This window comes from Thalassophryne amazonica, chromosome 5, assembly GCF_902500255.1.
Source record: "Thalassophryne amazonica chromosome 5, fThaAma1.1, whole genome shotgun sequence".
NCBI classification, from domain to species: domain Eukaryota; kingdom Metazoa; phylum Chordata; class Actinopteri; order Batrachoidiformes; family Batrachoididae; genus Thalassophryne; species Thalassophryne amazonica.
The window spans coordinates 72,482,515-72,500,014 of NC_047107.1; the positions used below are offsets into that span (position 1 = coordinate 72,482,515).

The following is a 17,500-nucleotide window of genomic DNA, read 5'->3' on the forward strand; positions in this document are numbered from 1 at the left end:
ACTAATGAAAATAACTCAGAACAATCGGACAGAAAGAGTCATACATACACACACACACATACACACATATATATATATATATATATATATATATATATATATATATATATATATATATATACACACACACACACACAGAGACAGAGAGAAAGTAAAACTTACCTAAACCGTCATCGTATAAACCGGATACTCGCACTTACCGTCCAAAAGTAAAAGTCTCAATGCTTTGTATGGTTTTCCATGTAATAAACACTGTGTATACCGGATATTCACTCACATCGGACAAAACGACCCGTCCCATCACACTGTATTTCCATTAAAAACCCCTCACATGTACCGGACAGAGCAGTCTGGATGTGCCCAGTCGCAACAGGTACGAAATAAAGTTCAGTACTGACACTTGCCGATGCGAGGAAAGTGGGTACTGTATTTCCTTGATTAAAAGCTGGCATTTATTTTTTCAAACTGTGCTCAGACGTGGCGCCTAAATGGGGCAGCCCTTTATTCAAAGCCGGTGATTATTAACAAAATGCTGCTTACTGCCTGCACTGTAATATGGTGTTAAGTTTCACACATACATATTCGGGGCTTGGCGAAACAAAGACAACCGCTTTAGATCAGAGCCCTCTGCGTGGCTGTGAAACCACACCATAGCCTGACATGCACCTGCTAAATGACAGCGATCGCAATGGCTGCGATTGGTCACTTTTACGTTTTCACTCCTTCCTCTCCTGTCATATTTGAACAGTTTTTCAGCACATACAGATTTCATTTCGATCATGGATCAAATATGTTTGGCAGAAGAGTCCGCAAATATGACCAACTTTAGAGCATGGAGTCGGAAAAAGATGCTCAAATGACCTGCAATTCATGGAAGGAAATTGCACGTACCATTGGTTTGGAGGATGATGATTGTGTAACGAAGTGGAGCTTGTTGAGGGACAAATTGGTCCACAAAAAGACAAAAAGGAGAACTTTAAAAGGGTCAACTGTGCGGCGATGTCATTGCATGGCCACAGAGTTACGGAGTTGTAGAAGCATAATCGACCAAATGTAATCCTTTTTATGCACATACTGCCTGGCGCTTATTTAAGGAAGGTATTTATTTTTTCAGACAAAGTTTTGATCCGGCCATTAAATGAGACAGGCCCCTATTCAAGGTCAGGTGTTTAATTAAGGAAATATGTAAGCCTAATTGGTGCTGGGGATTCTCCGTAGACCGTTCGGCCCCTCCTGACTGTAACTAATCCCTTACATACATATAGCGGATTTTGTCCGTTTTATACATATAACAGATTCTGTCCACTTTATACATATAGCGGATTTCAATTATAAATTGAAATCAGGTGGCCCAGCGAATTATAAAATTCGCTGGGCCACCTGAATTCATTATACCCAAATTTCTCTCTCTCTCAAAAATATAATAGATACGAGGTCTGTTAGAAAAGTATCCGACCTTTTTATTTTTTGCAAAAACCATATGGATTTGAATCACGTGTGATTGCATCAGCCAAGCTTGAACCTTCGTGCGCATGCGTGAGTTTTTCACGCCTGTCGGTTGCGTCATTCGCCTGTGAGCAGGCTTTGTGTGAGCAGTGGTCCACCCCTCTCGTCGGATTTTTATTGTGAATAAATATCTCAACGATTTAGAGCTTTGCTGCATCAAATTTTTCCAGAAACTGTGAGAGACCTCCAGGTGGACACCATTCGGAAAATTCATATGGCTTTCAGCGACGATTTTATGGGGATTACACAGATTAAGGAGTGCTCCAGCCGGTTTAAAGACCGCCCACAGCGTCTGAGAGCGCGACGCACTCCGAGCGCTGATCGACAGGCTGAAACCCCGCTGAAACAACCAGATCATTTCCAACGTGAAGGCTTTGTTGATCCGGGACGTCGTCTGACTTCCACAAAAAAAGGCAGAAGGCGTGGACATCAGCACTTTTTCGGCACATTCCACTGTTACAGGAGTTTTTTTCATGGAATGAGGAGCGGAGGGATGCGCCACCGTGCCACTCATGGCGCGGCACAAAACCACCTCCGTGTTGGTCTCACAGGATGGCTTTCACATGGCTCAGACGGTTTTCGGTGGCTTTTCAGTCGTGTGACTATCCGAGAAATTGTGCATGAGCTGGACATGCCCCAACATGTCCTGTGAGGCTTCATCACGGCGTTGCTTTGCGCCATGCGGCTCCGTCGCGACACGCAGAATTCCTCCGCTCCTCTACCCATGACAAAACCTCCTGTAACAGTGGAATGTGCCGTTCATTTCTAAACTGGATGCTGTGTTGATCCGGGACGTCGTCTGACTAGCACAGAAATTGCGGAAGACGTGGACATCAGCACTTTTTCGGCACATTGAGACAGACGTGCGGAGGAATTCCGCGCGTCGGGACGTTTCCGCATGGCGCAAAACAATGGCGTGATGAAGCCTCACAGGACATGTTAGGGCATGTCCAGCTCATGCACAATTTCTCGGATATTCACACGACTGAAAAGCAACTGAAAGCCGTCTCAGCCATCTGAAAGCCGTCCTGTGAGACCAACACGGAGGTGGTTTTGTGCCGCGCCATGAGCGGCACAGTGGCACATCCCTCCATTCCTCTTTCCATGAAAAAAAACTCCTGTAACAGTGGAATGTGCCGAAAAAGTGCTGATGTCCACGCCTTCTGCCTTTTTTTGTGGAAGTCAGACGACGTCCCGGATCAACAAAGCCTTCACGTTGGAAATGATCTGGTTGTTTCAGCGAGGTGTCAGCCTGTCGATCGGTGCACGGAGTGCGCTGCGCTCTCAGACGCTGTGGGCGGTCTTTAAACCAGCTGGAGCACTCCTTAATCTGTGTAATCCCCATAAAATCGTCGCTGAAAGCCATATGAATTTTCCGAATGGTGTCCACCTGGAGGTCTCTCACAGTTTCTGGAAAAATTTGATGCAGCAAAGCTCCAAATCGTTCAGACATTTATTCGCAATAAAAATCCGACGAGAGGGGTGGACCACTGCTCACACAAAGCCTGCTCACAGGCGAATGACGCAACCGACAGGCGTGAAAAAACTCACGCATGCGCACAAAGGTTCAAGCTTGGCTGATGCAATCACACGTGATTCAAATCCATATGGTTTTTGCAAAAAATAAAAAGGTCGGATACTTTTCTAGCAGACCTCGTATACTTGGACAAAGCATACAAACAAAGAATTTGGAAATACAGACTTCAGCAGAAAACACAGAAGAGGTCACACACACACACACACACACACACACACACACACACACACACACACACACACACACACACACACACACACACACACACACAAATAATTTGGAAGAAACACGCCAGCACTCACCTAAAGATGTCATTTACAACCAAGAAGATGGAGCAGTGCTGAGCACAGGCTTTGGGCTGAAATACACAAAACATGTTGCTTCATATTACTATATACAATTTGATAAGCTGCATTAGTAAGTGTCAAATCACACACACTCTGCAAAAAAAAGCATGTAGTTGTAACTTGGCTAAAAACATTCAAACTCCATTTTACTCTACTGCACATATTCCAGTTGTAGCAGTTAGTTGTCTACGTACTTTCATTCCACATGAAGTCATATAAAATAAATGTTCCAAATATGTTCTCCACCTCAGCACATGAGACAGAGAGTGGAAAAAAGCTCTAAATGTCCTCTGTGATTCCAGAAGCGATTACAGGTGTTTTCAACATCCAAACTTTGACAGAAAATGATTAATCCACTACAAAATAATTATTTCATATACAGCGTCCAGCGCACAAAGCAGGTGGGATTGTAGTGCGTAAGAAGGCTGAGCCAAAATAGCCTGTACGCCCTCGTAGCCACCAGGTGCTTGGATAATGGGCTTTTAACAGCCTCGTCCTCTCCACAAACATGGCTCTAAAATTCCCATTTGTCCTCATAGTACCCTGTACACAAACTGCCCCACACTGTTGTTGCTAAATTTTGAACTTCTTGAAATTAGCACCACACTCAAAGATGAGCCTCATTAGCTGAATATTCTGCATCTCAGAGCCACTATTCTCCCACAACTGTTGGTACATTTTGATCTAATACTACAAGAGAAACTCATATGAGACAATACTAAAATCTTACAAATTTAACTGGACGGTCTACAAATTTAACTGAACAACATTATAATGTTCATCGTCAAGTTTTTTGAATATGTTAACAGATGGAGACTGTACTACATGTTCTGGAAGACCGTTCCATAAACAAGCTGTTCTGTTACTTAAAAAAAAAAAAAAAAAAAAAAAACATGCACACACTGAACATAACTGAATAACTGGACTCATACCAAAAAAAAAAAAAAAACATGCTACATGGCTCATCATCCTACAATATTTGGTGGTAGCAGGACTTTACAAATTAGATAAATTTCACTTTTTCTTCGTTCTGTCAGATTTTTTTTTTTTTTTTGGGGGGGGGGGGGGGGGGGGGTGTCACCAGTTTCCACACAAGACCAAGGCCTCTTTAACAACATAAAACATTCCAGAAAATTATGTAATTTGACAGAATTTTTAAAAGCTTCAGAATGCCTAGTTGAAATGTTTCAGTATTATTTAGGGGACCTATGTCTCTTCAGTATTGGAAAAACCAGGTCATTTTTGTGTTTAAGAACATGAAGAAAAAAATCACGGCGCCCAGAGCAACTGTCCCATCTACAATAATAATTACAATAGTAATTGAATAACTTAAATTACTATCTTGCAACTATATTTTTTTTAACAACTTGATATGGAAAAGAAGTAGAACTTCCAACTGGCATGATTGATCAAATGGAATGTGTAGAGGTGGGGACAATTAAGTTTTTAATGTTTTTAGCCAATGTTTATGTAAGGTTACTGAGTGTCTGCAACTGTGTAGACACATTATGTGGTTGGTGTTTCACTGAGGATTATTCTGTTGTTTTGTCTTACAACTGGATTTTTTTGGGCTGTACAAAATATCCAAAATTATTAATACCGTCACAGTTTCTCAGAAACAAATACAGCCAAAAAAAGTTATTCTTTCCAGACAGCAAAAATTTTTTAAAGCAAACTGTAAACATATTTCACTCAAATAAAAATCAAGCAAGAAAGCATGATCATGATCAAAATAGTTAGCAATTATTTTTCTGTTTTCCCTGAAAGAATAACCACTGGATGTCAATGTTGCATCATTTACAAGTTTTCTGCTACAGACATTTATCCTCACTCTCTGACCATGAAGTAGGTTACCAGTCTGTCAGTTCCTCCCTTCCACACTCATGTACAGGCCCATCATGTGTTCTGGATTTAACACATTCTAAAACGCCCTGATGCAAAACATTTAACAGCTGTACTATTGTTCCTCAGTCCCTCACCTTGTTTATACATCTTCTATCTGGATCCTACAAACATAATTGTTCTTGCTCGACATATCTGCTCGAATATAACGGCATACAGCTCACTAGAGGAGGAACGATTTTACCAAGTGGGGCCATTTATGTCCCTCTTATAATTTATACAAGAATGTTCTTTTTTTTCTTAATGACTCCATTTGTGCTTATCATAGCTAAACTGCTTCCTTTATGTGTGGCAGATATTTTAAAATGTAATCTAATTAATTATGGTTTTTAACCATTTTTTTTACATGCAAAAACAAAAAAAACCTGACTGGCTATTGTCTCATCCTACAAGGGTTATGCCCCGGTGGATTCCTGATGACCCGATCTAGAAAGAGGATTTCTTCCTCATATTGTTTCATTTTTGTCTGTGTATGGCCTGTAAATCCTATCCTGATCAAGATGTGCATTGTTTGCTCCAAATTGATCAATAGCTCTTGGCCTCAGGTTCTTCCACAGGCTTGTCTAAATTTGTTAATCAAGGGCCATAAGTATGGTAAAATAAGCCTAACTTGAACGATATGATAATATGCGTATTGCCAACCTATAACAAGGACTTGCAACAAATTTCATGAAATTCCTCCTAAAAATGTTAGAGAACTTGATTTCAGAATGCAGGCACCCAGTCATGAAAGTAACAGAGTCTAGATTTGTTAATCAAGGGCCATAACTCTGGTAAAATGAGCCCAACTCAAACAATATGATAATATGCGTATAACCAACCTATAACAAGGACTTTCAGGAAATTCCTCCTAAAAATGAGAGAGGAGTTGATTTGAGAACCCTTATACCTTTTTTGGGAAGGATGGGCAGACAGACAGACAGATCAAAATCGCCATGACATAATCCCCCTTTCAGGCCTTCGGCCAGCAGGGGATAAAAATATAAAAGTCAAAACAATGGCATGCATAAATACACACACCCTTACTTCCCCGTCCCCCTAGTCACACTAACTGTCAGAATGCTCGTAGCACGGGCCGGGGCGGAGGATTAGCAGCAATCTTCCATTCCAGCTTATTAATTAATCAAAAACCCAGACAGAGCTTTAATTCATTTGAAAGCTTGTCTCTTAGTCTTGTCCATCCAAATTGGAAGTCCCAAAAACCAGTTTTATTTGTTATTATCTATCGTCCACCTGGTCGTTACTGTGAGTTTCTCTGTGAATTTTCAGACCTTTTGTCTGACTTAGTGCTTAGCTCAGATAAGATAATTATAGTGGGCGATTTTAACATCCACACAGATGCTGAGAATGACAGCCTCAACACTGCATTTAATCTATTATTAGACTCTATTGGCTTTGCTCAAAAAGTAAATGAGTCCACCCACCACTTTAATCATATCTTAGATCTTGTTCTGACTTATGGTATGGAAATAGAAGACTTAACAGTATTCCCTGAAAACTCCCTTCTGTCTGATCATTTCTTAATAACATTTACATTTACTCTGATGGACTACCCAGCAGTGGGGAATAAGTTTCATTACACTAGAAGTCTTTCAGAAAGCGCTGTAACTAGGTTTAAGGATATGATTCCTTCTTTATGTTCTCTAATGCCATATACCAACACAGAGCAGAGTAGCTACCTAAACTCTGTAAGGGAGATAGAGTATCTCGTCAATAGTTTTACATCCTCATTGAAGACAACTTTGGATGCTGTAGCTCCTCTGAAAAAGAGAGCTTTAAATCAGAAGTGTCTGACTCCGTGGTATAACTCACAAACTCGTAGCTTAAAGCAGATAACCCGTAAGTTGGAGAGGAAATGGCGTCTCACTAATTTAGAAGATCTTCACTTAGCCTGGAAAAAGAGTCTGTTGCTCTATAAAAAAGCCCTCTGTAAAGCTAGGACATCTTTCTACTCATCACTAATTGAAGAAAATAAGAACAACCCCAGGTTTCTTTTCAGCACTGTAGCCAGGCTGACAAAGAGTCAGAGCTCTATTGAGCTGAGTATTCCATTAACTTTAACTAGTAATGACTTCATGACTTTCTTTGCTAACAAAATTTTAACTATTAGAGAAAAAATTACTCATAACCATCCCAAAGACGTATCGTTATCTTTGGCTGCTTTCAGTGATGCCGGTATTTGGTTAGACTCTTTCTCTCCGATTGTTCTGTCTGAGTTATTTTCATTAGTTACTTCATCCAAACCATCAACATGTTTATTAGACCCCATTCCTACCAGGCTGCTCAAGGAAGCCCTACCATTATTTAATGCTTCGATCTTAAATATGATCAATCTATCTTTGTTAGTTGGCTATGTACCACAGGCTTTTAAGGTGGCAGTAATTAAACCATTACTTAAAAGCCATCACTTGACCCAGCTATCTTAGCTAATTATAGGCCAATCTCCAACCTTCCTTTTCTCTCAAAAATTCTTGAAAGGGTAGTTGTAAAACAGCTAACTGATCATCTGCAGAGGAATGGTCTATTTGAAGAGTTTCAGTCAGGTTTTAGAATTCATCATAGTACAGAAACAGCATTAGTGAAGGTTACAAATGATCTTCTTATGGCCTCGGACAGTGGACTCATCTCTGTGCTTGTTCTGTTAGACCTCAGTGCTGCTTTTGATACTGTTGACCATAAAATTTTATTACAGAGATTAGAGCATGCCATAGGTATTAAAGGCACTGCGCTGCGGTGGTTTGAATCATATTTGTCTAATAGATTACAATTTGTTCATGTAAATGGGGAATCTTCTTCACAGACTAAAGTTAATTATGGAGTTCCACAAGGTTCTGTGCTAGGACCAATTTTATTCACTTTATACATGCTTCCCTTAGGCAGTATTATTAGACGGTATTGCTTAAAGTTTCATTGTTACGCAGATGATACCCTGCTTTATCTATCCATGAAGCCAGAGGACACACACCAATTAGCTAAACTGCAGGATTGTCTTACAGACATAAAGACATGGATGACCTCTAATTTCCTGATTTTAAACTCAGATAAAACTGAAGTTATTGTACTTGGCCCCACAAATCTTAGAAACATGGTGTCTAACCAGATCCTTACTCTGGATGGCATTACCCTGACCTCTAGTAATACTGTGAGAAATCTTGGAGTCATTTTTGATCAGGATATGTCATTCAAAGCGCATATTAAACAAATATGTAGGACTGCTTTTTTGCATTTACGCAATATCTTTAAAATCAGAAAGGTCTTGTCTCAGAGTGATGCTGAAAAACTAATTCATGCATTTATTTCCTCTAGGCTGGACTATTGTAATTCATTATTATCAGGTTGTCCTAAAAGTTCCCTAAAAAGCCTTCAGTTAATTCAAAATGCTGCAGCTAGAGTACTGACGGGGACTAGAAGGAGAGAGCATATCTCACCCATATTGGCCTCTCTTCATTGGCTTCCTGTTAATTCTAGAATAGAATTTAAAATTCTTCTTCTTACTTATAAGGTTTTGAATAATCAGGTCCCATCTTATCTTAGGGACCTCGTAGTACCATATCACCCCAATAGAGCGCTTCGCTCTCAGACTGCAGGCTTACTTGTAGTTCCTAGGGTTTGTAAGAGTAGAATGGGAGGCAGAGCCTTCAGCTTTCAGGCTCCTCTCCTGTGGAACCAGCTCCCAATTCAGATCAGGGAGACAGATACCCTCTCTACTTTTAAGATTAGGCTTAAAACTTTCCTTTTCGCTAAGGCTTATAGTTAGGGCTGGATCGGGTGACCCTGGACTATCCCTTGGTTATGCTGCTTTAGACGTAGACTGTGGGGGGGTTCCCATGATGCACTGTTTCTTTCTCTTTTTGCTCTGTATGCATCACTCCGCATTTAATCATTAGTGATCGATCTCTGCCCCCCTCCACAGCATGTCTTTTTCCTGGTTCTTTCCCTCAGCCCCAACCAGTCTCAGCAGAAGACTGCCCCTCCCTGAGCCTGGTTCTGCTGGAGGTTTCTTCCTGTTAAAAGGGAGTTTTTCCTTCCCACTGTAGCCAAGTGCTTGCTCACAGGGGGTCGTTTTGACCGTTGGGGTTTTACATAATTATTGTATGGCCTTGCCTTACAATATAAAGCGCCTTGGGGCAACTGTTTGTTGTGATTTGGCGCTATATAAAAAAATTGATTGATTGATATTCATAGGGGAACAGGTAGCTCAGTGGGATAAAAGTTGAGCTACTAACATGTGGACCTGGGTTCAATTCCTCATCATGCTATCTGTCTGTCCTCGGATAAGACATGTGCACTGTCTTAAGAAATACTAGAGGGGACACTGTCATTCATGGAAGCAGCCAAAAGTAGCTCGGACCACCACCTCCACAACGTCAACAAAGCAATGTACTCTCTGTTCACACCACAAAAGGAGCAGAAATGGAAAATGGACTGCATTTACAGTTGTGGTCAGAATTACTGGCACCCCGATATTTTATGTACACTTTTTAAATATATGGTCAGAAATGAATGCAAACAAAGCAATTTTGTTTAATCAAAATATTTTGAAAAAAATGTTCAAAGTTACTTGCCAACAATAAAACAAAATGCTTTCAAAAAGTGAAAAACAAATAACATAAAATGTACACTGGACACAATTACTGGCACCCTTTGATGAATTTACAGTAAATCATTTTTACAGCCAGTTTTGTTTAGACAAGTCAGAGGATGGATACATGATCATTTCCTCCCTGAATATGTCTTGGACATCATTTGCATCAATCTTCAAAAAATACAAAAAGTATGATACCATATGGTACATCTGTCTGGAGGAGGTAGTTCTCAAACACTGAGTTACCGCACAAGAGAGGAAAGCCACCAAGACAACTCTGAAGAAGTCGTTGGCATCTGTGGCTGTGATTCAAAGGGTGCCAATAATTTTGACCAGTGTATATTTTATGTCAGGATTTTTCATTTCACTTTATAAAATCATATTGTTTTGTTCTTGTTGCCAAATAACATTGTACAATTTAAAAGTATTTTGATTTAACAAAATTGCTTTGTTTGCATTTATTTCTGACCATATATTAAAATGTGTACATAAAATATAGAGGTGCCAGTAATTCTGACCACAACTGTATATAGTCACTGTCAAATTGCTGTACAATGATGCCACACATTCTCACACACACACACACACACACACACACACACACACACACACACACACACACACACACACACACACACACACACACACACACACACACACACACACACACACACACACACACACACACACACACACACACACACACACACACACACACACCAGTGTCAGGGAGCTTCCATAAATGATGTTCACGATGTGACCTTGCCCAAGGCCCTTACTAATTTTTCGGCATAACAGGGATTTGAAGAGAGTATTCTCTGACCAAAAAAATAACATACCAGAAGGACAGCACACAAAGGATGGTTTGGAGACAAAGTCAGAGAAGCGAGATTGAGATGGTTAGGACATGTGCAGAGGAGGGACCCAGGGTATATAGGGAGAAGGATGCTGAGGATGGAGCTACCATGCAGGAAGAGAAAAGGGAGGCCAAAGAGGTTTATGGATGTGGTGAGGGAGGACATGCAGGTGGATGGAGTGACAGAGGAAAGATACAGAGGACAGGGTGAGATGGAAACAATTGATGCATTGTGGTGACAACTAAGGGGAGCAGCTGAAAGAAGACTCTCCCAAGATGGCAGATGAAAATATTGCAGAAAGAAGCTTGAAGTTCCTGTAGTGTTTATTCACCTTTATGGAAGTAACCTGCATCAAACTGCTGTCCCATCCAGGGGGGTCAACAACTATCATCTGCTTCACACCATGGAGTACAGAGTTAAAAAGTGGCACTAACTGGCCTCTGGGCCTATACAGGAGTTACTTCTCAAATCTTCATGGCGTGCTACCACTGTGTGAAGTTTCATTGAAATCCACAAGGTGGTCAAAGACATGCCGTGAAGGGGGGCAGAGATCGATCACTAATGATTAAATGCAGAGTGATGCATACGGAGCAAAAAGAGAAAGAAACAGTGCATCATGGGAACCCCCCCACAATCTACGTCTAAAGCAGCATAACCAAGGGATGGTCCAGGGTCACCCGATCCAGCCCTAACTATAAGCCTTAGCGAAAAGGAAAGTTTTAAGCCTAATCTTAAAAGTAGAGAGGGTATCTGTCTCCCTGATCTGAATTGGGAGCTGGTTCCACAGGAGAGGAGCCTGAAAGCTGAAGGCTCTGCCTCCCATTCTACTCTTACAAACCCTAGGAACTACAAGTAAGCCCGCAGTCTGAGAGCGAAGCGCTCTAATGGGGTAATATGGTACTACGAGGTCCCTAAGATAAGATGGGACCTGATTATTCAAAACCTTATAAGTAAGAAGAAGAATTTTAAATTCTCATGTTAGGTCATGGAAAAAGTCGCTCCAATAAAGAGCTGAGAGCCGAATGTGCATAGTGTGCACTGTGTCTCGACGCTGTGTGTCTGGAAGCTCTGATTAGCGAGTGGTGTGACAGCTCAGACAAGAGCCGTCCTCTCAGTTTTCTCCCGTTTTCTTTTCATAAAGAGGAAAACTAGCAGACAGAATAATTTCAGAGAAAAGTACAGCTTTAAAACAATATAGCTTCTTTGTGTGTGTGTGTGTGTGTGTGTGTGTTATTTCAGGTTTTTCCATTAATCATATTTTCAATTCGCTACTTCACAGTGAACAAATTGAAGGGTGAAGGAAATCCAGCTACTGAAATCTACCAAACCGTTTTGGAGGAGTTGCATTTTGAAGCTTCAGATTCAGATGGACAGGGTGATTCTTGCATATACGACCCCTGTGCAGAAAACGTCTGTCTCACTGACTGACAGCACAGCTGCAACTAATCCATCATAATCCAGCTTCCACTAAACATCCAGCAGGTGGCACACATGTCTACGGAACATTACAAAAGCAAAACAAAGCTGCGTTTTCAAATTATCTGTTACATCAAAATTCCCTTTACGCAAAAAAGGTCGTCATTATGTTCTTTCAATTTTGTGAGCTACAAGGTGATAACACTTGTTTCTGATTTACTGGGTAAACAACCTGGAGGCAATGGAGTCATGCATGTATTCATTTATTCATTCATCTGTGAACTAACTGCATTTTAGAGGGTAAAGGCCTAGGTTTTTCCAAAATCTAGTACCAAAGTTATGGCTGTGAAAATGAAGAGCACCCAACTGTCCAATTAGTTTTGGTTCCTGAAAAATGGAGGACAATGTATAAGTGACTTCAGGAATAACAGGCAGAAAATAGCAGCTTTGCTAAAACCTGCTACAATGCATCAGTCCTTGTTTTATGCAAGGTTAATGTGGACTATCCCTGTCGAAATAAATAAAACACATTTGGGGGAAAAAAGTGCTGTCATTCTCACACCTTTCACTCAATTTGGAAGTAATTTCCCTGAAATTAAGGCTGACAGTCTGCTCTGTGAGCTCCAATGATTTCCTTTTCAATAGAAAAGGGCTGTGATAGAAATCCAAAATCCACATGGACCTAACTGTATGTCCTGATGTATGAGTACATACAGTAGTGTTCAGAATAATAGTAGTGCTATGTGACTAAAAAGATTAATCCAGATTTTGAGTATATTTCTTATTGTTACATGGAAACAAGGTACCAGTAGATTCAGTAGATTCTCAAAAATCCAACAAGACCAAGCATTCATGATATGCACACTCTTAAGGCTATGAAATTGGGCTATTAGTAAAAAAAAGTAGAAAAGGGGGTGTTTAGAATAATAGTAGCATCTGCTGTTGATGCTACAAAGTCAAAACTATTATGTTCAAACTGCTTTTTTAGCAATCCTGTGAATCACTAACCTAGTATCTAGTATAACCACAGTTTTTCATGATTTCTTCACATCAACGAGGCATTAATTTTCTTGGTTTGGAACCAAGATTTTGCTCGTTTACTAGTGTGCTTGAGGTCATTGTCTTGTTGAAACACCCATTTCAAGGGCATGTCCTCTTCAGCATAAGGCAACATGACCTCTTCAAGTATTTTGACATATCCAAACTGATCCATGATACCTGGTATGCGATATATAGGCCCAACACCATAGTAGGAGAAACATGCCCATATCATGATGCTTGCACCACCATGCTTCACTATCTTCACTGTGAACTGTGGCTTGAATTCAGAGCTTGGGGGTCATCTCACAAACTGTCTGCGGCCCTTGGACCCAAAAAGAACAAGTTTACTCTCATAAGTCCACAAAATATTCCTCCATTTCTGTTTAGGCCAGTTGATGTGTTCTTTGGCAAATTGTAACCTCTTCTGCACATGTCTTTTATTTAACAGAGGGACTTTGCGGGGGATTCTTGCAAATAAATAAATTAGCTTCACACAGGCATCTTCTAACTGTCACAGCACTTACAGGTAACTCCAGACTGTCTCTGATCATCCTGGAGCTGATCAATGGGTGAGCCTTTGCCATTCTGGTTATTCTTCTATCCATTTTGATGGTTGTTTTCCGTTTTCTTCCACACGTCTCTGGTGTTTTTGTCCATTTTAAAGCATTGGAGATCATTGTAGATGAACAGCCTATAATTTTTTGCACCTGCGTATAAGTTTTCCCCTCTCCAATCATTTTTTTAATCAAACTACGCTGTTCTTCTGAACAATGTCTTGAACGTCCCATATTCCTCAGGCTTTCAAAGAGAAAAGCATGTTCAACAGGTGCTGGCTTCATCCTCAAATAGGAGACACCTGATTCACACCTGTTTGTTCCACAAAACTGCCGAACTCACTGACTGAATGCCACACTACTATTATTGTGAACACCCCCTTTTCTACTTTTTTTTTTTTTACTAATAGCCCAATTTCATAGCCTTAAGAGTGTGCATATCATGAATGCCTGGTCTTGCTGGATTTGTGAGAATCTACTGAATCTACTGGTACCTTGTTTCCCATGTAACAATAAGAAATATACTCAAAACCTGGATTAATCTTTTTAGTCACATAGCACTACTATTATTCTGAACCACTGTCCCACTGTCGCCATGTGCTTGCTCATAGGGGGTTGTTTTGACCGTTGGGGTTTTTCTGTAATTATTGTATGGCTTTTGCCTTGCAATATAAAGCGCCTTGTGGCAAATGTTGTTGTGATTTGGCACTATATAAATAAAATTGATTTGATTTGAACACTACTGTAGGTTGCATGACTGTTTACATGCACGTGTATGAACTGTCACATTTCCCCTGAGTAAAAGCAGATGTTTTGTTTTTGTTTTTTTGCAACCTCCTCCATACCTTACCATGAACACTTCAAGCAGGGTCAATTACAGCACGCAACAAACATCCTGTTTGTTGGCACATAAACCCAGGAAGCCAGTGTTTATTGTTATTGGGCCTGCATCTCATTGGATCCTGGGGGAGGGGAAGCCAAAATGAGGAATGCAATCCTAATTTCATGTTTCCTATTTTTGATTGCCGTTTAAACAAATTAATGAGAGGGAGGCATAGTGGGAGATGAGCTAGTCAGCTGCAATACTGCTCATTGTTCTGCCCCTACACGTGTAAGGTGTGCTTTAAACGCACATCTGATATCTATGCAACTTGAAGTCTGTGTGAAATCTAAATATTAGTCCCGATCATGTGAACACCACCAAAGTTATAGCAGATGCAATAGCAGAAACAAGGTCTTGACACCACATGTATGCATGTTGTTTGCGTGTGAACTTCCAAGTTGATAAAAAGAGAGGTCAATCATTGACGGATGAGAGAGTAAACAAATAGATCTATGACCACATAGAGCATTAAACAGTCAAGGATCCTCTTGAACAAACCTGAGACTAACTTAAATGTTTATAGAATGCCAGTTTCCAACACGCACCCCTAATTACTACTTTCCACAAACTTAATATGATGGAATCAAGTGCAATTACAACCATATTTTTGTAAATGCAGCATCAAAAAAATCATGAAACATGTGCACTGCCTATACAGTGAGATCAAATGCATCTTTGAGTGCAAGTACTAAACCTAAATAAGCAGCAGTGTTAGCATGACATATACACAACATTACACAGCTCAAGCAGACCATCAATATGTGTAAAACAAGAGCCACCCAGCTCAAACTGTGCCCAGGTTACTATCAGTGCTTTACAGAGTTAAGCTGAGGCAAATGAATATAAAATGTTGTTTCTTGCTAAAGCCAAACAGGTACTTTATCATGAGGAACAAAAAGTGACACATGGCAGGGAGAACCACTTTGGACTCCTGAATAGGTCATAAATGTGATAATACTGAAGGGAACACAGATCTGCGTGATCTGTGTTCTTTCATTCCCCACAATAAAGGGCATGTAGCATCAGCCGAATTACACGAGATGCTGCTTCAGAGAGAGCCAACTTATGTGAAAAGAACCCACATAGTGCAGCAGATAAATGAAACAATTATGCAAATGGTGATAAAAGTATCAAATTCAGCAGAAATACTCCTTAGACACTCCTCTTTTGAAAAAACCGATTGGCCACTTGACTTTTCAATCAGTGGTCAGGTAGGGGCCAATTGAAGAATTACACAGAGGTCAAAATTAAAAGATGCTCCAATCATATTGAAAAATATTCCACATTATTTGCCTGATCATAAAGATTCCAAAAAGGTATAGTATGGACTATCTCTGACTGAATTCTATGGAGTTACAGGATAAAAACAACAACAATGGTGACAAAAGTCAGTTTCATTTTGTACAGGGGTCAAAAGTTAAAGCTGCTCCAATTTTGGTAAAAAAGTGATGCAAATTATTGGTTGAGCTAATAGGATTAATAAATGGAATAGCTTTGACAGTGTTGAATGCTTGGTCTCCAAAGTAAAGGTCAAACAAGGTCTATGTCTATTGGATTCTATGACATGTGACATATGTTACCCCGTAACGTGATAAGTAAGGATGATACATGGCCCAAACTATTCCTTTTTAAAACCGTGTTAACTCAACTAGTAAGTTGCATCACTTTTTATCAAAATTGGAGCAACTTTAACTTTTGACCCCTGTACAAACCGACACTGACCTTTGTCACCATTCTTGCTGTTTTTATCCCGTAACTCCATAGAATTGAGTTACAGACCACCCAAACCATACCTTTTTGGAATCTTTATGATCAGGCAAGTAATGTGGCATAGGGTTCAATATGATTGGAGCATCTTTTAATTTTGACTCCTGTGTAATTCTTCAATTGACCTCTACCTGAATGCCAACTGAAAATTCAAGTGGCCAATCGTTTTTTCAAAAGAGGATTGTCTGAGGAGTACTTCTGGTGAATTCAATGCTTTTATCACCATTTGCAGGATTCTGCTCTAAATATTCTCTTATCTGCTGCACTAATAGCACAGCCAAGTGATAAAAATAACCAATACATATACACACACAATTAAGTTGCACAGTTTGCAAAACAGTTGAAAGGTGAGCATATAGGAAGTGTGCACTGATGTTTGATGTAGTCAATGTACCAAATAAACCATTTAACAGTGTCACAACAACTTAACTGCCTTCAAGATTTAAACTAGGGTTCTAATGAGCACTGCTCTGAAATCCCATGATATATTTTGAAACAATACTTGCTATGTGGGGTATGAACTAAAATTGCAATAATACCGGTTTTTGTTAAATGTACTTGCATCAAGCTCAGAAATACACAGTGTCTTCACATTCAAGTTGCCCTTTATAATATCCCAATCCAAAAATGACCTACCAGCAGTGACTGTGCGATTTGCTGCTCTATCTTTTGTGGTGTTGATTCTACATTTGCAAGGACAGACTCCAACAGAGTGAGAACTGCAGATTCTAGGCTGGACAAGCTTTGACGCCACAAAGCAATTACTGCCTGCTCGTCCAGTAACAAGCACTGCCTGTAAAAATAAATAAAAGGTGGGGGGGGTGATTATCAGGAACAAATCCACAACCTCAATTCGAGCATATTTTTGCATGCAAATTCATAAATTTGTGAAAACATAGACAATAAAACAACAGATGAGGGAATGTATGGTGACATTAGCTACAAGTGACAGCAAGTGACAGGCAAAGCAGAAACTTGCCATTCATTTTCAATCAGAGTGGGCATTTTGTAGCGGTGAGAGACAATGGTCCTTCTGCCACCAGCTAGACGGAGCCAAAATAGACCAGAATTCTGTTTTATGCAAATACTGAGCAATGTGACACGG

General features: G+C 40.2%; 1 protein-coding gene across 1 annotated transcript in view; it reads right to left on the reverse strand.

Moving 5' to 3' along the window:
- The window catches only part of fancc (FA complementation group C), a 112,067-nt gene that overhangs the window by 35,901 nt on the left and 58,666 nt on the right, over nucleotides 1-17,500 (reverse strand). Inside the window, exons 8-9 of the mRNA XM_034170530.1 lie at nucleotides 17,032-17,188; nucleotides 3,346-3,401 (exon numbers count right to left, since the gene is read on the reverse strand). Of these exons, the coding sequence (XP_034026421.1) occupies nucleotides 3,346-3,401; nucleotides 17,032-17,188 (213 nt within the window). The remainder of the gene's footprint in view (nucleotides 1-3,345; nucleotides 3,402-17,031; nucleotides 17,189-17,500) is intronic.